A 20,818-nucleotide genomic window follows, 5' to 3' on the forward strand; every position below is an offset into this window, starting at 1 on the left:
TGATCCTTCTATAATGCCAAGGGATTGTGGACTTGAAAGGCAGTTGTCATGGCTTCTACGACCACCATGAACAACTGGATCGAGCAGCTCGCTGTCTCCCTTATTCCATCATCAGCTGATCCCGCCGACCAACGTAAACACAAAGAAACTTTTGCCAGGAGGATCAAGCACCATGGCCATGCCCGGACAAATCAATTTGCTGTCGCAGAGACGCTCACGGGACTTGAAGAGAAGTTTCAAGTTCTCAACCTGGACGATCTGGCTCAGGCGTTATATACGCGACGACAGGAACTGGAAAAGTACCAACATCGCTGGATACCAGACGCTCTGGATCTTTTGCTACATTTATCCGATAATCCCGCGAGATATAGTCGGGTCGAGAACCTTCCTGAGTTTCAATCCCAGTCGGAAAAAGCGGGTCCGTTGAGATGGGCCGATGTTGAAGTTGATGATCCAATTGATCACCAGGACGACATATGGATGGTCCCCGAGTACAGCGACTTCAGCTCTGATGAGGACGAAGCTGTGATATCGAGCAATTCGACGTCCCCAGAGACTGTTTTTGAGAGACACAAGGGCGAATTTGATCGCGAGCATCTCTTCGACCACGGCGATGCTGCAGACGATGATTCTGCGCGTTCTAAGCTTGAGAATTCACAATTCTGGCGCGATCAAAGCCAAGTCGTTGCTATCACCGAGAGACAAGCCATAAGGGAGACCCTCTTCATGTTTATCGGTCTCAAAACGTCCATCTTTAAAGTGTCTGACCGCGGGATCCGCGTGGACCCGAAGTATCAGATTGCCCATTTGGGCTCTGAGACATCAAGGGCGGTGTTGAGCGATGCTGGACTGATCGGCTCAGAAATTGCATGGATACGCCGCTGGCTTTCGGCCGGGCAGGACTCGAACGTGATGCAGCTTTTGCGAAGCCGCATTCGGGACATTCTGGAATCGTTTGACTGTACGATATGTCAGATGCAAGATAATATCTTACACGAACGCTCCTCTAACGGCGTCCTCAGCCTACTTCAGGCTCTTCAAACCATCAAGCAGAGGGCTATCCCCTTAATTGACATCCTGAGAGTTCTGCCACGATTCGCTCACAATGATCCTGTCTCGGCTCTAAACGCTTTGCATGAGCAGATCGAACTTGCCAGCGCTTCTGGCGCAGCCCTCGCTTTGAGGACACTGACCCCTTTGTTCCTCTCGGCTCTGAAACTCTACTCCGTCCCAGTAGATACCTGGTTACTCACGGGGAGGATTGAAGATACGAGCACATTCTTCATCAACAAAACCAGCAAGCCACGCAATGCAACCACTTTATGGCATGACTGGTTTGCACTATCCGATGACGACAAGCACATGCCAGTCTTTCTTAGACCATTCGTCTCGCATATCTTCGCCGCCGGCAAAACTGCTGCTTTCCTGCAGCACTTACAACAAAAGTCGCTGGACAATGGCAGTGGCTCCCTGGGTTTTCGTGGCGCGGTTACGGAAACAGCATATCTTCAAGAACACTCGGCGATACCATTGTTATCGGCCACTCTAGAGGCTGTCTTCAACAAGCACTTGACAAGCTTACTCGCGACATCCACCGCAGCTCTCAAGGACGTCCTCGAGTCGGCCTGCGGGCTCAACAAGCTCCTCGACGCCTTCGACTACCTCTATCTCGGCAAGGACGGGGTGATTTTGGACAGGATCGAAACCCGTCTGTTCGACCAGATCGACCGGTGCGTGGAGATGTGGAACGACCGCTTCCTCGTGGCCGACCTCGTGGCCGAGGCCTACCAAGCCACGCCGTGCGTCGACGCCGACAACATCTCCGTCACCTCGTCCTACACCTCGTCCCGGAGCATCGAAAGTCGTCGCCGCTCGGTCAAGATCCTCTCGTCGCTCACACTGTCGTACCACCTCCCTTGGCCGGTCGCCAACATCATCTCACCTGCCTCGATCACGGCCTATCAACGGGTCGCCTTGACCCTCAGCCAGATCCGCAGGGCAAGGTTCATTCTCGAGCGCCGCGCCTATTTCTACGTCCAGAACGTCCCGCTGGGCACGGATCCGGGCGACCAGCCCTTCGCACGGGCGGTGTACATGGCGCTCGCACACTATGTCAACGTCCTTTATGCTCACTTGACGATGTGCGCAGTGGGCCCGATGACGCGGGACATGCGCGCTCGCCTCACGACGGGAACTAGTGTCGACGACATGATCGCCGCCCACGCCGCGTACGTGCGCGATCTGGAACTGGCTTGTCTGAGCGCCCCGCGCGTCAGGCCGCTTCGCGACGCCATGCTCGCGGTTCTGGATCTGTGTATTCGCTTCGCGGACGTCGTCAGTGCGCCGACTTCCACGTCCTCGTCAGCATCTGGCCGGAGAGGGTCCGTCGACTTTGAAGCCAGCTCGTTCATTTCGGCGAGGAGTCATCGTCGGAGGCGTCGGCTAGGAGCGCGTAGGGGCGTCGAGTCCGCAGGTGAAGACGACGAGGATGATGTCGACGAAGAAGACGACTCGGGCATGGGTGAGGGTTATTCGACCTTCATTCTTGACGAGGCCAGTTCGGTGCGAAAGGAGATCCAGAGAATCAAGGACGTTTTTGAGAGGCATGTCACCTTTCTCCTCGCTGGCCTGAGGGGAGTCGCGAGGAGCGCTGGCGGAGTCGGTGACGGCTTGGAACTGCTCGCTGACAGCCTGGAGGGCGTTTTCCCAAAGAAACGAACCATGTTCTCCTAACCCACATCACCAGCACTTGCATACGGTACGAAAGTCGGGAGATAGGCACGAATGACCTTGGTTTTTGACATCGGGCGCGACCAACGCACAATGATACAATACGTCTTTTTCTGCCTCTGATCTACTGTACGGGTATCATTTGACCTTTTTCTTGTTCTAACATCTACATTTTTTGCGATATGACATACGCCTCACGATGTCCTCTGCCACTTTGTTTCTTCGTTGCCATCGGCAGCCTCGCCATTGCCATTCGCCCCGTCCTCCTCCTGTCTCGGACGAACCGTCCCAGCACCAGGGCCGAGGTTCTCGCCTTCCGCTCCTTCCTCGACATCTTGTTGTTCTTCCTCATCGTCATCTTTGCCGATCCAATTGCCCTCCTCGTCAAAGAATTCGTGCATGTTCTCGGCAGTGATCCAACCTCCGCTACCTGGCATCGCGGGTGGCAGTCCACCGTCGCTCGCGCCGGGAAAGGCAAGGCCGGTCTGGAACAAATGGCTTTGGTATTGGTCTCCCTCCTCGTCACCGGGCTCCACGGGGTCTGGGTGCAAGTTGGAGCAATTTGAGAGCGCGTTGAACATGGCCGTGACCGGTGTCTGCAGAGGCTTGTCTTCGGTCGCAATTGGGTCGGGATTGCTGTCGCCCGTGGTCTGTTCGGGAGGCCCAGAGGCGGTAGGGACTATGGTGATGGATATCGAGTCTGGTTCCTCGTCTGTCTCTTCGGACGAAGTGACCAGTTGCATATACACTCCTTGTGACGGCGCAGGCGCATCGGAGGACAGTTCCGAAGTGTCAGGTGCCGGGAGGGACTGTATCGCATGGAGGGAGATTGCAGGATATGGAATCGAGACGCCCGAGTTGGCAGACGCTGAGAACAGATAGAGCTTGTCCGACGCTACCCAGACATCGACGTTGTCTAGGACCTTTTGAGATTGCGTCTCGTTGGTGTCTCCGTTGGTTTCCGTGCCATTGGAGTGTGATGCCGAAACAGACCGGGCCTTTGAGAGTAGAGGAGCGAAGGCAGGGAGGGACTCGACCTCATGTTGTAGAATCAGGATCTTGCTGCGATCGCTGTAATAGTGAAGAACCGGAGGACCAGAGTAAAACGAGGCTGGTGTGGTTGCTTGATGCTCGGCAAGTGGGGTGAAGGTCGAGGTTTTGGGCTGCTCTGTGAGTACTTCCATGACGGCAAGAGGATAGGTGTCTCGAGTTGTGATACGTTCAGAGTTCTGGTCCGATAGTGATGTGTCAACGTGTAGTTGTGCAACAAGTACTCGAGAAAAAGTTGAACGCGAGAAAGATGTTTCTGTTTCTGTCTCTTCTGCGCCTCCAGCATCCATTGACGAATTTTGGCGGAGAAAATCAGCCTCTTAGCGAATGAATTAGTGGCAAGCAATAAAGTTGCATTAGTGGCCGTTTTAGTGTCACTTAGTGACGATTATTTCGTTTAGGCCGCGCAATTCGAGGTCAACGGCGCAGTCGGCGTCGTTTCGATTCACATGGAGGTTGAAATGAATTGAAATCGCAGTGGACAAGTTTGCTTCCTCCGTCCTACACATCTCATACACCACTATCGTTCCTTCCACCGACAATACACTGGACGTCAATGGCCTACGGATGATCCCGACCCTCTCTCAGCGCAATGGCAGTCGCTCGACCCGTCAGGTATCTGGGGGCACTGTCCGTCATATTGCTCTTCTTCCTCGTCTTTCAGTACTTGCGCCCGACACCCAACCTCACTCCGCCAAACACCGGTCCTGTCGAAGGCAATGGCGGGAAGATCAGTAACATGGAGCGTGATCCGCTCCTCGACCCGGTCGGTGAGCCGGACGGCCTTCTCTGGAGACATACCGACCACGACTACTCTCCCGACAGTCCCAAGTCTGCGCGGATCAACGCCACCCTCCTTTCCCTCGTCCGAAACGAAGAACTCTCCGAACTACTTCCTACCATGAGACAGCTCGAAGAGACGTGGAACCACAAATTCAACTACCCCTGGACCTTTTTCAACGACGTCCCGTTCACCGACGAATTCAAGAAAAAGACCCAAGAGGTGACCAAGGCGAAATGCTTCTACCACCTCATCCCCAAAGAGCACTGGGAGATGCCCTCGTGGGTCAGCAAGGAACTGTTTGACGAGTCTGCCAAGATCCTGAAAGAGAACGACGTACAATACGCGGGCAAGATCTCATACCACCAAATGTGTCGGTGGAACAGCGGCATGTTTTATCGGCATCCTGCCCTCGAGCACACGCAGTACTATTGGCGCGTGGAGCCAAAGGTCAAGTTCTTCTGTGACGTCGACTACGATGTCTTTCGTTACATGCAGGACCACAACAAGACCTACGGGTTCAACATCAACTTGTTCGATTCGCCCGAATCCATCCCTTCACTTTGGCCGGAAACCATCAAGTTTCTGGCCTCGCATCCCGAATATCTGCACAAGAACAACGCCATGCAATGGTTGACCGACAACGAAAGAAGACCAGAGCACAATGTGAAAGCTCATGGCTACAGCACATGTCACTTTTGGTCTAATTTCGAGATTGCAGACCTTTCCTTCTGGCGGGGACAAGTGTATGAAGACTACTTTACACATCTAGACAGGTCGGGTGGATTCTTCTACGAAAGATGGGGAGATGCGCCAGTGCACAGTATTGCTTTGGGACTATTCGAAGACTCCAGCAAGATTCATTGGTAAGGAAATCCGGGTTGCTTTGTGAGAAAGACGTTATAACTGATTAATATTTGCAGGTTCAAGGATATCGGATACAACCACATCCCATTTTACAACTGTCCCAATTCTCCAAAATGCCGTGGCTGTGAGGCAGGACAGTTCTACGCCGGTGAATCATGGTTGCAACGAGAAGATTGCCGACCGCTCTGGTTCAAGTATGTCGGAACTGGGTGAATGCTACTCCGTATGTGGAGTGCGTTGTTCATTTATGCGCGCGCCTTGAGCGAGGGATTCTTACGGGCATGACTACATACCTGCCTTATCTACTCTACGGGCATTGGGATCAGGCGTTTGCTGCGGGAATGCTTTCTCGTGAGAGCTTTGTAAATATGTACATTGGGCGCGAGCTAGATTGGCTTGCAAAATTCATGAAGATAAAGACTCCAACCACGACGACGATCTTTGCACGTCCTGGATCTAATGTGATCTGGATACTTTTGTGTACTCGTAGTCGTGGTAACGTTTCGAAGGCCAAAGAAAGGTCGGTAGATGTCTATGACGGAAAAACACTACCTGCGGTATTCATGAACTTTGTATAAAGGTTGTACTACACTCCTTTCTCGGTACAGTCTAGAGAAATGTTTATTCCTGTTGGGGCCCTACTCTGTACGTATATCCATGTCGCTCAGCCACCACGACGGACAGCTACCGGGGGGGCGGGGTGTGTAGTCTACCTTCTTTCTTGTTCTGGCTTGGTCACAACCAAGTAAATAATCGAGACCGAGTCTCGACACAATCCAGAGTACCTTGTAGTAGTCATTGTAATTGTCAAAAAAACCTATCGTCAAGTTTTTGTACTCGTGCTCGTGAGGCCTTTTTGTTGACTGGTTTGACATTTGTGACAAAAAAAGGACAAGTCTCGTATACGAGGTAGCTCCTTGAGCTCCTCTGGGGAACGACCAGAGTATTTTGTTTCGCTCCTCTCTCTCTCTCTCTCTCCCTTCCTGGGTCACTTTCAAATCATGTACCGGAATTGTTTGTCGTTGCCGTACTCGTCCGGTTCTTCCAGATGGACCGTCTCCCTGTCCCTGCCGTACTTGGCGTCCCTCTTTTTATTTTCCCTCCACAAGAGTGCCATCTGCATGCAACCCGTGACGACGACCAAGAGGCAGGCGCCGCAACTGACCCACATGCCTTTGCGGTAATAAGGGCCTTCGCTTTTGGGGAAGATGTTGGTGCCCAGCACCGGACCGCATTGACCTCCGGTGGCCAGGATGGCCAGGGCCACGAACCTCTTGCTCTCGGTCGCGTGGGTGTTGCCCACCCAGGTGAGGACCATGGCGACGCTGACGAAGATCAGGACCGCCAGGAACAGGCCAAAGTACCGCGGGCCCACGCCCGTCGTGGTGCCCAGGATGATGTAACCCACGGCCGCCAGGAGGGCGGGGACGACGACAAAGGGGCCCCGGTAGCCGACCCGGTCCGACCACCAGGCGCAGCCGCAGATGGCGAGGAAGCAAAACACGTAGGGGGGCGCGGACAGGCCGTTGGACTGGATGGTGCTGAAGGCCCCCATCTCCGAGATGATGGTCGGGACGAAGAGGGGGAGGGACGCGAAGCAGACGTTGCAGCCAAAGTACATGAGCGGCGGGAGGTACGCTGTATGGTTTTTTTGAAAAGTCATTGTCAGGAATTTTTTTCATTCCAAAACTAGCTCTCCAATTCGGTGAGGAGGGAGGTCGAGATTGAATCCAAAGGGAACAAAAAAAAACAAAAACGACTCACATCTATAATCCAACAATCCGCCCAGGACCTGCTTCCACTGTAGACCCTTTTTGCCCGTGCGGTCACCGGGTTGCCTCAGACTCAGGTCGATGGAAATCTCCTTTTCCCGCTCACTCAGAAACTTGACGTCGTGGGGGGAGTCGGGCAGCCAGTACCAGGCGACGAAGGCGAGGAGGCAGGTCGGCACCCCCTCGACGATGAACAAGATCCTCCAGGGGCCGATGCTGCCCTTGGCCTGGGCGATGCCGTACGCCAGGGCCGAGCCGTAGGCGTTGGCCGCCGCCGAGCCGGACAGGAAGATGCCCGTCCTCAGGCCCAACTTCTCGCGGGGGTAAAAGTAGGACAGGTAACCCGGCACGCCGGGGCCGAAGGACGCCTCGAAGATGGCCAGGATCACCCGGCAGACCATGACGCCGGCCCAGGAGGAACACGCCGCCTGGAGGGTCGAGACGACGCCCCACCCAAAGACCGCGAAGGCGACCCAGCGGTGAGGCGGGAAGGCCTTCCAACCCATCTGCGTCCACTGGGAGAGGATGTCTTGAAGGGGAGGCACATTGTGTCAGCCAAAGGCACCAACAAAAGGGGTTGGTAAAGGATCGAATGGGGGACGATTAAAACATGGGAGTGGACAGGATGTAGTGGGTAGCCCGGACGAGACAAAGGAAAAAAAAGAAACGAGAAAGGAAAAACTTACAAGAAATATAAAAGGCCGTTCCTAACCAGTCATAACGATTACCGGTGAGATCGATATCGTCTTCCATGCCGGAAATACGGGCATTGCCCAAATTCGACCGGTCGAGCACAGAAAGACTGTACAAGACAAAAATCAAAGGCATCAAGTGCCAGTCGAGCTTACGAATCACCACATCTTCTTCTTTCTGGGAATATCGAGGTGCCAGGTTCGGATCATAAGGCTTGTCGACGGCGTTGTGGGCTCCTTCTTCACCACCGTTGTTGACGGTTTCGGCCGTGATGACTGTAGGTTTCTCCTCTGAGAATGTGCTAGGCGAAGAGGGTTGAATGGGGTCCGAGGCATCCAAGAGACCAACTTTGTCTCTGTGGGCCACAGAGTCCCTGTTGTTGTTGTTGGACTTTTCGTCCCCGACGTGCTCGATGTCCATGGTTATCGAGTTGTCGCGACTGTGAGTTACAAAACGAGGCAGACGCAGAGAGAGGGAAAGGATGTTCTTTTTCGAAGAATAGCTTAGGAACTCCTCACACCCGCATGCGTAGTCCGGGGGGAACACAAGGTCAAAATTGGAGGCCAATGTCAACGACAAAAGTGATGCGGGAGAGAGGGATAAAGAGAGATGGGGGTAGAAGAGACACCTCAACTCTATAAAGTCCCAGCAGCTTGAACAGTTTCTTTTTGTATGCTCCCCCAAATGTGTGTGTGTAATCTCACCTTTCGAGAAAAAGTCCCGGTAGATGGCATAACAGCTTTACCGAGCTCTCTACTCCGTGTTTAGAACCTTTTCTCTCTTTTCCCCCTGCGTTGCGCGCGTGTTGCCACCACCCTGGTACAATAGGGGAGCGAGCGAGCGAGCACGCACCAGCCATGTGCCGTGTACGGGTACATACAGAGGGATCATCAGGGCACATTGGTTTCTCTCTCTCTTTCCCCCGCAAAAATGGATAAACCTATTCCCTTACAGGGCAACAGATGTCACCTCATTGCCGAGGGTGATGAGTAGGGAGGTATGAGTGGCGCGAGCTCTACTCCGTAGCATCCCTGGCCATGGTTTCGCAGGGGAGTTAATGCATGCGAAGGAGTAAGTAGTGTACGGAGTATTGTCGAGCGAATCGACGTACGCCAAGATTCAACTCGGTGTTGTAGGGACGAGTCGAGTGATCTTCGTTTGAAGGAAATAGTCGAGGATGCATAGCCGACCGGTGATTGAGCGGTGATCTTTGTCGCCTTTTAGAATAAGTTTGGCATCATGACAACGAAGTTGGAGATGGATGGACGAGCGTCGGTGTATGGCCGGCGGAGACATCAGGCGCCTGACAATGATTCCCATACCTGCGAAAGGACTAGGGATATCTTGGCGGTTTTCTAATGAGAAAAAGTTGGGGGAACCAACTGGAGAAAGAGAAATCATCATAGCCGGAGTAATGAAAATGAAAATGATGAATACCCCACGGAGAGACTCCTTGTTATGCCGGTCCTTGTACGCAGTACTGACTGATGACTTGTAAAGTACGGAGTAGCTGAATATCACCCCTGTCATCCATACCAATGGATTCGTTACTCCAAACAAGCCAAGGCCTCAAGTGGAACGCGGTACGGAGTATTTAGTACGTACCTATTCATATTGCGCGGAGTACACATGTACTTAGGTACTCATATCGGCTGTATGGACCGTAAGATCAACATATCCATAGCTGTATATGTATACACGTATCTCCTTTTCTCCAAGGCAAGCCAAGTAACATAAGTGCAGACAATAAAGATCATATTCATTGCTTCCTGCGTAACGCCGAAACTAAAATCGCTTCACGAAACGTTTTGTGTATTTTCAATCCGTAAAGTCTCTCTTGGACAGCAATTCGACTTGATCCTCTTTCCAAGTAGTCCGACGGATACGGCGGTAACATCGAGACATGGCAACCACCACCACGACTTGTAGTCCCAGCATAAACACAAACACCCACAGCGCCACGGGATTCTGTTTGGCTTGATCTGCCCATGTCTTTGCCATTGCAGAAGCAAATGTCTTTGAAACCTTTGAGACCTTTGAGACGCGCGATGAACTCGCTGTACCCGTGGTACTTGCGACATTTGCGGCACTTGGGTCACTCGAAGCATGTGTCATCGTCCCTCCAGTCTGTGAGTTCATCTTGAGCGGGGGCGATCCAGGCCAAGCGGAGCATTGCTCGATGTTGCTCGAATCGAGAGTCTCCCCATCTTCTGCAAGTGCCTTTGCGTATACGTGCGTCCACAAGCCCTTCTCGGAAAATGTGGTCTCGAATCCGGTCCTGTCCGTCGTCCCAATGTACTCAAACTCACTCGCATCCTCATTGTGGGAGCCAAAAAACTCCCACCTCTTGACTTCGGTGGCCCCGTTCCAGCTGACGTAGAACGTGGTCATCGAGTACGAAGCATCGCTTTCCGACTGCGTCGCGAATGCCTTGACGACCGGCCGCTCGATCGGGCTTCCGGTAAAGTTCGCCTTGAACGCCCGGTAAGTCGAGAACCGATTCGAGGTGAATTTGGCCTCGAGGACCAGCTTCTTGTCGTCCCCCATGGCAGTGTGCTCGGTCATGTACCCGCGCTCGCTCCACGCCACAAAAATGTTGCCGTTGGGCATCGTGTTCACATTCCCACGCTTGTCGCTGAGTTTCCCATCGGGACGATACCATGCGTCGACCAGCTATGATTTCAGTATCAGCAACATAACCCATAATACCTTCAGATCGGATAAAAACAATAATCTCACCGTTGCAGTCATGGTATCGGTGTCCAACTCGACCAGTTTCGCCGAGGAAGTCTTTGAAGTCTTGGGCTGTCTGTTCAGATCGTCCGCAGCGTTGTCGAGAAAAGTCAATCTCACTTTTGATCCATCATCCGACTGGACCAATGCGTGATGTTGAGAGGAAAAGTTGAAGTCCATTTTAAAATCAGACAATTTCCCACCCAACCTCCACACAACCGATTTGTCGGTGTGGTTGATTCGATATATCGTGTTGACATGTCGACCAGAGTACAAATAATCGCCGTCCTCGAACTTGTCGATGGAGTTGCCGTGGCTGTAAAACGACCTTGTTAGTTGTCTAATAATGACTAATTCCAGTATCCCCATCCGAAAGACTTACAGAAAATCCCACGGCCCAGCTTCACTGATATCTTGCATGTTGGGAATCTTGTCGTAGGTCTCGTTCAACTGGACGCCGTTGTCTAGAGGACACCACCAGAAATTGGTTTCGCCCGTCGGGAGATCGATTTCCTTGATGCAATCGTGCGCCACCCAGCCAGATTTACCGGTGCTGGGTTCCTCTTTAATGGTCGGATCTGTGAAAATGAACAGGGCAGAATTCCCGCCGTCGCGAATGTCGAATTCATGAAAGTTGAATTCCCGGCCAACTTTGTGCGTGACTTTGCCCTTTCTTCGATACGAGGAGTCAAGGTAGACGCCTTCACCATGTTGTTCTTCGTCACCCTTTCTGTCACTGTAGTGCAGGACGTACGAGAGGTGCGTAGAGCCGTTGACTCCAAAGGTTCGAAAGTCGAATGCGTTGCGGTTATGGGCCAACGCCGCACCACTCCAGATGAGATTCTGTTACACGAAAGATCAGCTGCAGAAACATCGGCTGTGTTAGAGTATGCCTTACTCCATCTCCGTCATAGATGTGCGGTCCGACCTGAGCCGGCAAGTACTCTAGCCGGTCAGGCACCGTGACCCAGTTGGTATATGGTGCCACGAACCAGTATCCAGGAGTGATCAAATCGGGATAATGTTTGGTGACGTTCCATCGAGGTGCTCGTATATCTGGCCGCTGTTTTGTTGTTAGGGTTCCTGGACATCTGTACACGCCGTCTACAGCATTCTTTGAAAAAGATTCTTGCCAGGTGAGAATGCCCTCTTGATTGTTTTTTGTGTGTGCTTACCGAAACAAACGACAACAGATCCGCGCCTGTCCACAGGTCATTTTTGCTATTTTTCCTGTTTGTACGAGCATCTGCAAATAAGATTGGCAGTGTCAAAAGGAGTGACAGAACAGATGGATAAAACATTGTAACGACCAAATGAATGAATAAAACTTCTAAATGAAGGAACAAAGAGTGGTGGGTAAGTGAGTACTCGAAAAGGTCATATGTCCACCATCAATAGAACCAAACTGGAGAACACGTAAAGAGATGTGCGGCTCTTTTAAGAGATCGACGACGACGAACGAGTCCTCGTGCCCGGTACCCGGTTCCCGCACCTAGCTGTAGCGCGCGTAGCTGAGTGAGTGAATGAGTGTGTGTCTGTGTGTGATAAGACATGGTCCGCTCGCTACTGGTACTAGATCAGGGGACAGAGGTACACGGACGAGCTGTCATGAATCTGTACAAGTATCGTGGCAAAATGGAGTCTGGAATATCATCTAACAGAGAGGGAGGGAGAGGGAGTACCCAGCATGGTGGTTCTTTGCATGCTAGACCAAACGTCGCCCAGACATCAATTCTCAAGTTTGCCCAGGAGAGCGGATGTTTGGAACCATCTCGCAACAAGTACGGATGGGGAGGGGGGGGGAGAGAGTGAATTACCAGTTTTGTTCGTACCTACGTAAGGACCTACAGTATTGCGTGCGTGTTGTCTTGAACTCGTATGCAAAGTGCTCTCGTGGCTGTGGCTATGGCTACAGAGTACTCGTAATACAGTACCTCGTAGTTGGCTTAGGGACCTGTCACTTTTCCAAGCAGACATTCCAGGGGTTCTCCAGTACTACTGTACTCCGTAGAGGAAACCTTTTAGTTGAGCCGCAATGCTCCATTCAATGGTCCGTGAATTGGCCGTGATTGTTGACAACCTTCAAAACCTCTTGGCGCCACATCCGTCATTTGAACACGAACCTCGCGTGCTGTTTGAACTCAAAGAAGATGCCGAATATCCTGACTTTCCGACTCTGACATTTCCTTCAAACTCCCCCGCTAACGAATGTCTATCATGATGACAGTCTTCTCTCATCCGCGGCGGCACACACAGCCGAGAGAGAGAGAGAGAGAGAGACAAACCATCAAAAGAACCACTAACCACAATCACGGAGAAGATGAAAACTTTGCCACACGCGGATGGTAAGTTGTTTCTCCTATTTGGTATCAAAGCACACGACCATAGAAGGACAACTTCTTGGTTATCATGACCTCGAGACGCGCGACTTGGGAAAACAAATTTCCAAAATCCTCTACTACACCACCTTCTTGGCTGATGGGTGTCGATGAGCCGCCCTTTCTTTTCTTGTTCTTTTTTGATACCTTGGCGTGTGCCTTTTCGACAATACAACTTGTGTTTAAATCTACTCCTGAGGTCCTACGGTCAACTGATCACCACCTAGCCAAGTAGCTTGTACTTTGGAAAGGAAAGGTGCATTGTTGCCTTACATGACCAAAACTAAACACACTGAACTCTCTCATCAGAGAGAGATCTCTGGTGGACCTGATCTACAAGATCGTAAACTACTTACTCCTTTTATATGGTACACGGTACTCACCCTTATATAGATAAGCCTTTTCTTGTCCCTATGTAGTACACCAATACAATCCTCCCTAAAGCTCTGTATCCATATCCATTGTCATCCAGGTAGACACTAGGCCCAATCTCTTGACCTCCTATTGATATCCGTAGAGTTCACCTGATGCTCCCTCACTTTGTACATTACTTACAGTCTCACTCACTCATTGTCTACAGTCTACCCCTGAACTGCAATGCTGCAGCTCACTCCCCAAAAAACACCAAAACACCACCTTGTTCAAACACCGACTTGTGCAGCAAACTCACACCCCGTTCATCATGTATAGCTCATTGTCATTGTCTACCTGCTTCTCGCCTTATCTTGACTAAACCAACTTGCGCCAGGACATGCCCGGCCCGGCGACGCGCTCCGCGTGGCCCTCAAAGGGCTTCTTCATGCTCTTCATCTCGAAATCACCCCCCGACCCCCCCTCCTCGTTGCCCAACGAGAACCACTTCTCCTCCCAACTCTCCAAGCTGCCCGTCTCCTCGTTAAACTCCTTCTTGAATGGGCCGAACATGCGTCGACCGGCGCCGCTGCTCTCTCCTCCACCAAGACCGGCACCAGCACCACCCGGGGTGACTGTCTTCAACGATTCCACGCTCCTCTTTGGAGTCGCGGGGGCGGCGGCACCTTTGCCCTTGTACCACGGGCTTGAATTGACGCTGCCAACACCGGCACCACCACCGGTCGCCTTCTTGTTGATTCCTCCTCCACCCGAGAGTGGCGTGGCCGGCGCTTCGAAGCTGAATTTCTCTCGTGCACGCATCGACTCTTGCTCGTACTGTCTGAGACGTCGCGCGAATGTATCTCCACCGATAAAATCGGCGTGGAAGCCATTGTACCCATGATAACCACTGTAGCCGCTCTCCGAGTGAGACAATGCCTCCATCGTGCGCAGGCTGCGCGTGCGACGTTCTCTCTTACGCCTGCCTTTCCAGTGTCTAAACGCCGCGTATCCCGGGGTCTTGCCTTGTGCTTTGTAGAACGACGTGGGGGCAAATCGGCGCCAGAGAAACAACAATGCCAAACCGAGTGCTGCAAGACCAAGTGCCACCGGTAAAGCGATGAATATTACGGCATGTGAGTGAGACTGAGATTGGTCCGAGGTGGATCCCAAGGTAGGGGTTTGTGAAGTCGATGGAGCTGTGCTGGTGAATGACGTCGCAGGAGCAGGAGTAGTATTCGGCTCTGCAACTGAGGCTGAGGATGGCTGCACAGGCTGCACGGAAACAAAGGACGTCGTCAAGGGTGTCATGTGGGACAGTGTCGATGACAAGGCTGAAAACCTATCCGACGGATTACTTGATGTAGAAATGATTGTGGAAATGGGATAAGACGTCGTGGTGGTGGTTCGCGCTGTTGTAGCCAATGTCGTTTTGGTGACTGGGACCGGTGCGACAGACGTTGAGGAAGAAGAATGTTTGACACTCTCAATAACACTCGCAACCCATGATGATGATGTTTTACTCGTAGTTGGTTCAACACTGGTTGAAACGAAAACAGTCAGAGTCGCAATTGACTTGGTGATGGAATGAATTGTTGATGAGGTTGTAGTCGTGATCGAACTGGGTACTGAGACGACAATGATACGCAAGGTCGAGCCATCTGGCAAGTCAGGAGGTGTCAAGGTCCCGAAAATAGCTATTGGAGGCAATGTAGTCCCGGCGGAATCGAAGCTCGTGGTTGTCATGGTGTTTGTGTCCTTGGATGAGCCTTGAATGGTCTCGCCACAAACTGCAACACCTGAGATGCCACTTTTCACACACGACGACGACGACCGTGAGCTTAGGAGTGTCGAGCTGATGGACGAAGGGAACAAGGCAGAGGACGATATGCTAGCAAACGACGTATTGCTTTGTGACAGTGGCAAATCGGTCAACATCGCAGATGAGTCCATGGCTGTGATAGGGAGTTTGAGTGAACGTTAGTGACAACGAGACGGTGAGTAGATTCGCTAGAGTGGTCATGGCAGTATAGACAGCTGTTCCTTCACCGGTTTCGCCAAGAACACTTTGCTGTCGATGCTGGGATATCCAAACGAAGATGTGGTCATGGTTGGCGACTCCGGTGCAAATGGTCATCTTCATCGATGGACCTGGGACGGCGACCTGGAAGACAACGATGGAGGCTTGCCTCGCGACATGTAGTGGGACCCCTACAGTTCAGCCTTGTCGCCATACATCAGCAAGCTGTGGAAACATCTCTCAATCAACAGTACCATATGTTGCAAGCTTGACCCGCAACAAAGCGATCACATCCAGGTTGAAGCAAAGAAACAATAGAGACGAGAGTAGAGTAAACAGAATCTCAAAGGCTTCAAGTGGGAGGAATACATGCCCTTTGCAAGCCACTTTGCCATGAGCATAATGCCTCGTCCAGCTGTCTCTCATGGTTAGGTCTGAATGTTCAAAGATCAGCTCGTGCGTTCCATCATTAGCCTGTCGAAGCAGGGAACCGTTTGAATCCAATAAAGATCTCATCCTGGGAAATGGGTTGCCTATTGGAGCAGAAGTCTAGACATGTATGAAGTTCACCCACGCGCCCAAACGCCTGCCAATTCAATTCGAGACAAGTGTGCAGAAATACGAAATTTCCACTCAATGCCCTTGCTCTGCATAAGCCACCCTTCCTCAGCATCAACCGCTAAAAAAACATCTTGCATCAGTCGCCAACTTCTTGTTTGCGAGAAAAGCTGCGAAAGAACTTAGCAGCAACCACCAGCCGAGCCAGACTGAACACCTTGGCCCTGACTGACTTGGACCGTGGGTTTGTCCTTGGCAGTATGGGTTCCCATGCGTTCCTTGATCTGGCGAGCCATGGTCAAGAACGCTTGTTCGACATTGGAAGCGTTCTTGGCCGAGGTCTCAAGGAACGGGATGCCCAGGCTGTCTGCGAATTCCTGATTTCCTGTAAGCAAATGGGTATGTCATCCACGGGTCAAACTGAGCCAACCTTTGCCATTGTGTAATCCACAACCTTCTTGTCCGCCATATCGCTCTTGTTGCCTACGAGCAACTTGTTGACGCCCTCAGTAGCGTACCGATCGATTTCTTGCAGCCATTGCTTTACGTTGTTAAACGAATCCATGTCAGTCACGTCGTAGACCACGCAGATACCGTGGGCGCCACGGTAGTACGATGAGGTGATCGTTCGGAATCGCTCTTGGCCGGCGGTATCCCACTGGAGGCAAGTCAGTAATGCGGTAGTAATTCTGATGAGCACAAGCGTACAATCTGGAGCTTGACAGTCTTTCCATCGAGTTCAATTGTTCGGATTTTCTGTATCTACGTCAGTCCTGCCGTGCCGAAGCGCAGGTCGCCACAGGCTGCAGCCTGCGATCGTGATCAACGTACGAAATCAACCCCAATAGTCGAGATGTAGGATTCAGTGTATGTGTCATCGGCGAATCGCAATAGCAAGCATGACTTTCCCACACCGGAGTCTCCGATGAGGAGGAGCTTGAAGAGGTAATCGTATCTGGTCAAGACGTGTCAACATCCGCAGTTTCAGGCACTCTTCTGATCTGTATGGAGGGAACTATCGATGGAGGGGGACAAAGACTCTATTCATGGTCAGTACAATGCGACTGCGCTCTCAAGACGTTGGTCCGGCCATGATTGGCGGTATCCAACACCGACTCACCACTCCGGATTCATTCTGACGTGTGTGGACGATTGGGTTGACGAGGTTGATTCGATGCGGGTCAGCGATGGATAGGTGCGATCTGGGGCCGAGGCAGTCAAGGATCAAGATGAAATGCAGAAAGAAGGAAAAGACAAGAAGTCAAAGTGAGAGATCGAGTCAATTATAATGGATGGCAAAGGAGGGTGTCCCTGGACTGGCGTTTACAGCAGGCCAGGTTGGAAGTTCCAAGGCGCTGAAGATTGGCCGTCAGCTGCGGTCACGTGAACCAAGTGGAGGAGGCCTCGTTTGGCAGCATGACCATTGAATCATTCATCAATCAGGCTGCACCTGCAAGCCACACCACACTACAGCAGGCTACGAGTACTTGACAAACGGCCAGCTGATTACTTATGATGGAAGTCGTGATATCTATCTGCTGCTGATCCCCTGTCACCTGTGCATGCCCGTTCCAATGCCTCTTCTCATGCATAGCCGTGAGCTTTCAGCCATTCAAGCAACTGTGCCTCATCCCGCTTCTTATAGTTCGCGTTGCTGGTAATGGAGTCAGAAACAATTACAAGACTGCGATTGAATGATCCAGTCTCTTTGTCCGCGAAGAACTTGGCAATGTCGTCCCGAATGGCTGTATCTGAGAATTTTGGCAATCCTGTCTTGATCCACCGATCAATCACTATTCCCGTCGTTCCCAGTTTCTTCTGCACCCGCTCCCAGCTCTTCTTGGTGAACTCCCAGGCCACTGTTCGCGTCTCATTGTTGTTAGAAACGGCGGAAATGCCTCCATGCGCATCTTGAGGTGGAACATTGTCAGATATGGCGAACTCGAGTAAGTCCCAAGCAAGATCTGGGTTCTTCGATCGGCCGAGTGCTTGGATGCAGATTTCTCTGCCATCCACGCTTGTCGTCTTCTTAAATTCAGCCTTCAAAGCATCGTACTCTTCTTGACCGCCATTTGCAACAGCAAGATTGAAAACAACGCTGCGTAAGTTCTGGTGAACTGCCTTCTCATCCCCAGCCTTCCAAGCTGCGAATTTCTTCTTGCCTTCCGCAATGATTCCTTGGTGTCCGGCACCAGCAGCCATGCCGAGCAGAAGTTTCCGAGATTGGCCGGTCAACCAATCCTCATCATCGGGATATGTCCACCCAATAGCTTCTGCAGCTGGGGAAACCAATGTTAGGGAGAACTTTTTCAGCGCAGCTGAAATCTCCTTGTCGGTGGCGAACACAGATCGGACTTTGGAGAGGGAGCTTGCAATTTGCTGCCATACGGTGAAGCTCTTCTCGTGCTTGAACCCTTCCAATAACGAGAGCAGAGCCGATGTCGTGCCTGTTCCGGCAATGGCAAGAGCTGTGGCATCTCCCATAAGACCGATCTTGTCTTCGACAGATAAGCGGTCCTGAGACTGGCCGAGCTTCACCAGGCGTTGCGGTGGATAGTTAGTTCGATAGAAACCGCTTTGGTCGGCGTTGATTTTGTAGAAGGCATCGTCAACGCCACGAACAGTGTCTTCTTTCTGGGTCAAGGCACTGTGCACAACCTTGGCCGGCGTTCCTGTTTTGAGGCCGACCGGAACCCACCATGTAGTATCATCCTCTTCCGTTTTGGCATCGCCTGTGGACAGAAATCTTGACTGGCGGATGCCAATCTGGCCAGGCTCTTCAGCAATAGTGACCACGGGGAAGCCGATCTTGCGGATCCAAGGGTCCATGAATGCTTGGATGTCTTGTCCCGAAGCCGCGCTGAGCGCTGCCCAGAGATCGTTGGTTCTGGCATTACCGTAGGCATGAATCTTAAGATAATCACCGACCCCCTTGAGAAATACATCCTGTCCTAGGTGATTGCTCAACATCCTGATCACAGAGCTTCCTTTGAGATAAGAGATATGATCAAAAATCTGATCAACTTCGAGCGCGTTACGAACGGGGACTTCGATCGGGTGGGATGCGCGCAAAGAGTCGAGTTCTAGAGCTGTTTGTACAGCTTCAGCCTGTATTCATGTCAACAAAAGGACCGAAAGTTACCTTTAGACATTCTACGCACCACAAACTGACTCCAAACGTCCCACTCCGGGTGTAGATGATCAACCGCGAGCCAGCCCACCCAGGTGGCAAAGCCTTCATTGAGCCACAGCTCATTCCACCAGTCCATTGTTACGAGGTTACCAAACCACTGGTGGGCCAGTTCGTGAGCAACCACGTATGCAACTCGGTTTTTGAATCGAGCGTCCGATTTCTCCTCATCGAAAAGAACTGCAGTAGTTCGATACGTCACCAAACCCCAATTCTCCATGGCTCCCATAGCGAATTCATGTACAGCCAGGAGATCAGATTTAGGAAGGGGATATTCGATGCCGAAAACGTCCGAGAAGTAATCCAAGGTCTTGTGAGCATGCTCTAGCGCAAAACGGCCTTGCTCCTTCAAACCACGAGTTGTGTAAACTCGGACAGGAATATTCTTGCCGTTGTATTTGCGTGCAGTGAAATCCTCTACGTATTCGAAATCACCGAAGGCCCAAGCAGCAAGATACGTGCTCATGGCGGGCGTCTTTTCAAACGAGACTTTCTTGAGCCCATCTTTGCTGCCTTTCGTCACAGCCTTTTCAGGCATATTGCTGATAGCGGTAAGTTCTTCGGGAATCTCAATCTCGAACTCGAATGACGCCTTCAGATTTGGTTCATCGAAACATGGGAATGCCTGTCGCGCATCACAGGCTTCAAACTGCGTGCTAAACATATAGTGAAACTCGCCGTCCGTGGGTGTGCTTGAGCTGGGGGTCGTCACAGGCTTGTACTTCGAACGATAGAAACCTGCCATCTTGCTATTCATGGTCCCTCGATACTTGATAGCGATGACAGCATCTCCAGAAGGGATATCCCCGGAGAGCTTGATGATGGCTCTCTCGTTAGTCTTGTCATACGACACATCTGCCATTGACGACACAATTGCTGTACAAATTTAGTGTACGTCCCTCCTGTGCAGTCTGATCAACATACCTTTGCCATCTTGACCTAGTACTTCGGCACCCTTTATTTCCAGCTCTTTGACATTGACAACAACCTCTTTTGTAGCCTGTTTGACCTTGGAAGTGATTTTCACGAGACCGTCGTAGGACCAGCTCCCGCCGAATTCGAGGTTGGAAAGAGACAGGTCATAGTTCACAGGTTTGATAGTATCAGGTAAGATATCTCGGTCTGTAGGTGGTGCCATGACTCCTCGAGCTTCAGCCGAGCAAAAGCGTACCTGCAATAGTGTTTGCTGGGGAGATCGTAGTGGACGAGTATTGTTCGACACTCGTGAGAGGATCGAAAACGAGCGGAAGGACTGAGTGCGGTTGAAAATAGGGCCAGCCTTTGTGGTAGAAGAGAACAATAGGAACGCCGTGAGTCTAAGCTCCAGCATTCAAATACCTCTGCAGTTGTCCCGCAGGTAACCTCGATCTCGTAATGCCGCACGGCCAGTTGCTGCCTGAGACGCAGCAGACCCAGTGCAATGAGAGAATGAGGAAGGTGCCTTTTCGAACTCGGACTGGTGCAAATGTAACCTGCGCAAAGGAACTGGCTGCGGAGTGTGAGAGGGATGGGTACGAGAGTACTCCGTACTGTGCCCGCTATCGTGGTACCACTACAGCACTCGTATTCGTACAGTAGCCGCCCGCTTATCGACGGCGAGGGGAAAAAAGGCTTCGTCATGTTTGGCCGTCTGAAGTTTGGTACCTCGACTAAACTAATTTAGTACATGTAACCTGCGTCTCCAAACCCGCGCTC

General features: G+C 51.7%; 8 protein-coding genes across 8 annotated transcripts; 2 read left to right on the top strand and 6 right to left on the bottom strand.

The window, feature by feature from the left end:
- Positions 1-38: 38 nt before the first annotated feature.
- Positions 39-2,883, top strand: PV06_01844 (uncharacterized protein). Its single transcript, XM_016402476.1, has one exon. It carries the CDS (start codon positions 49-51, stop codon positions 2,731-2,733), a length of 2,685 nt encoding a protein of 894 aa, XP_016266373.1. The 5' UTR covers positions 39-48; the 3' UTR covers positions 2,734-2,883.
- PV06_01845 (uncharacterized protein) lies at positions 2,825-4,024 on the bottom strand. The gene has a single exon (XM_016402477.1). The coding sequence runs from the start codon at positions 3,912-3,914 to the stop codon at positions 2,925-2,927; it is 990 nt and encodes a 329-aa protein (XP_016266374.1). The 5' UTR covers positions 3,915-4,024; the 3' UTR covers positions 2,825-2,924.
- A 220-nt stretch (positions 4,025-4,244) lies between these two features.
- On the top strand, positions 4,245-5,879 carry PV06_01846 (uncharacterized protein). Its single transcript, XM_016402478.1, has 2 exons — positions 4,245-5,427; positions 5,485-5,879. The coding sequence occupies exons 1-2, from the start codon at positions 4,373-4,375 to the stop codon at positions 5,639-5,641; spliced, it is 1,212 nt and encodes a 403-aa protein (XP_016266375.1). The 5' UTR covers positions 4,245-4,372; the 3' UTR covers positions 5,642-5,879.
- A 535-nt stretch (positions 5,880-6,414) lies between these two features.
- PV06_01847 (uncharacterized protein) lies at positions 6,415-8,473 on the bottom strand. The gene is made up of 3 exons (XM_016402479.1): positions 7,887-8,473; positions 7,193-7,729; positions 6,415-7,066 (listed from the first exon to the last, which is right to left on the bottom strand). Exons 1-3 carry the CDS (start codon positions 8,311-8,313, stop codon positions 6,423-6,425), a joined length of 1,608 nt encoding a protein of 535 aa, XP_016266376.1. The 5' UTR covers positions 8,314-8,473; the 3' UTR covers positions 6,415-6,422.
- A 1,238-nt stretch (positions 8,474-9,711) lies between these two features.
- Positions 9,712-11,927, bottom strand: PV06_01848 (uncharacterized protein; the record flags this gene model as incomplete). Its single annotated transcript, XM_016402480.1, has 5 exons — positions 9,712-10,566; positions 10,633-10,942; positions 11,009-11,469; positions 11,525-11,689; positions 11,802-11,927. The coding sequence occupies 5 exons, from the start codon at positions 11,925-11,927 to the stop codon at positions 9,712-9,714; spliced, it is 1,917 nt and encodes a 638-aa protein (XP_016266377.1).
- A 1,806-nt stretch (positions 11,928-13,733) lies between these two features.
- Positions 13,734-15,308, bottom strand: PV06_01849 (uncharacterized protein; the record flags this gene model as incomplete). The annotated part of the gene is made up of 1 exon (XM_016402481.1): positions 13,734-15,308. One exon carries the CDS (start codon positions 15,306-15,308, stop codon positions 13,734-13,736), a length of 1,575 nt encoding a protein of 524 aa, XP_016266378.1.
- Positions 15,309-16,115: 807 nt separating this feature from the next.
- Positions 16,116-17,067, bottom strand: PV06_01850 (GTP-binding protein ypt1; the record flags this gene model as incomplete). The annotated part of the gene is made up of 5 exons (XM_016402482.1): positions 16,116-16,310; positions 16,364-16,591; positions 16,642-16,689; positions 16,765-16,888; positions 17,057-17,067. The coding sequence occupies 5 exons, from the start codon at positions 17,065-17,067 to the stop codon at positions 16,116-16,118; spliced, it is 606 nt and encodes a 201-aa protein (XP_016266379.1).
- A 300-nt stretch (positions 17,068-17,367) lies between these two features.
- Positions 17,368-20,702, bottom strand: PV06_01851 (uncharacterized protein). The gene is made up of 3 exons (XM_016402483.1): positions 20,048-20,702; positions 19,095-19,999; positions 17,368-19,041 (listed from the first exon to the last, which is right to left on the bottom strand). The coding sequence occupies exons 1-3, from the start codon at positions 20,451-20,453 to the stop codon at positions 17,518-17,520; spliced, it is 2,835 nt and encodes a 944-aa protein (XP_016266380.1). The 5' UTR covers positions 20,454-20,702; the 3' UTR covers positions 17,368-17,517.
- Positions 20,703-20,818: the final 116 nt, after the last annotated feature.

Source organism: Exophiala oligosperma (assembly GCF_000835515.1).
Source record: "Exophiala oligosperma strain CBS 72588 unplaced genomic scaffold supercont1.2, whole genome shotgun sequence".
NCBI classification, from domain to species: Eukaryota; Fungi; Ascomycota; class Eurotiomycetes; order Chaetothyriales; family Herpotrichiellaceae; genus Exophiala; species Exophiala oligosperma.

What these genes read in the sequence shown, in the direction of transcription:
- PV06_01844 (XM_016402476.1), top strand. Translation starts at nt 49, where the DNA reads ATGGCTTCTACGACCACCATGAACAACTGGATCGAGCAGCTCGCTGTC.
- PV06_01845 (XM_016402477.1), bottom strand. Translation starts at nt 3,914, where the DNA reads ATGGAAGTACTCACAGAGCAGCCCAAAACCTCGACCTTCACCCCACTT.
- PV06_01846 (XM_016402478.1), top strand. Translation starts at nt 4,373, where the DNA reads ATGGCAGTCGCTCGACCCGTCAGGTATCTGGGGGCACTGTCCGTCATA. An exon ending in GACTCCAGCAAGATTCATTG is followed by an intron (nt 5,428 to 5,484) that starts GTAAGGAAATCC and finishes TAATATTTGCAG; the next exon opens with GTTCAAGGATATCGGATACA.
- PV06_01847 (XM_016402479.1), bottom strand. Translation starts at nt 8,313, where the DNA reads ATGGACATCGAGCACGTCGGGGACGAAAAGTCCAACAACAACAACAGG. An exon ending in AACGGCCTTTTATATTTCTT is followed by an intron (nt 7,730 to 7,886) that starts GTAAGTTTTTCC and finishes CTCCCCTTCAAG; the next exon opens with ACATCCTCTCCCAGTGGACG. An exon ending in CGGATTGTTGGATTATAGAT is followed by an intron (nt 7,067 to 7,192) that starts GTGAGTCGTTTT and finishes AAAACCATACAG; the next exon opens with CGTACCTCCCGCCGCTCATG.
- PV06_01851 (XM_016402483.1), bottom strand. Translation starts at nt 20,453, where the DNA reads ATGCTGGAGCTTAGACTCACGGCGTTCCTATTGTTCTCTTCTACCACA. An exon ending in ACTAGGTCAAGATGGCAAAG is followed by an intron (nt 20,000 to 20,047) that starts GTATGTTGATCA and finishes AAATTTGTACAG; the next exon opens with CAATTGTGTCGTCAATGGCA. An exon ending in ACGTTTGGAGTCAGTTTGTG is followed by an intron (nt 19,042 to 19,094) that starts GTGCGTAGAATG and finishes ACATGAATACAG; the next exon opens with GCTGAAGCTGTACAAACAGC.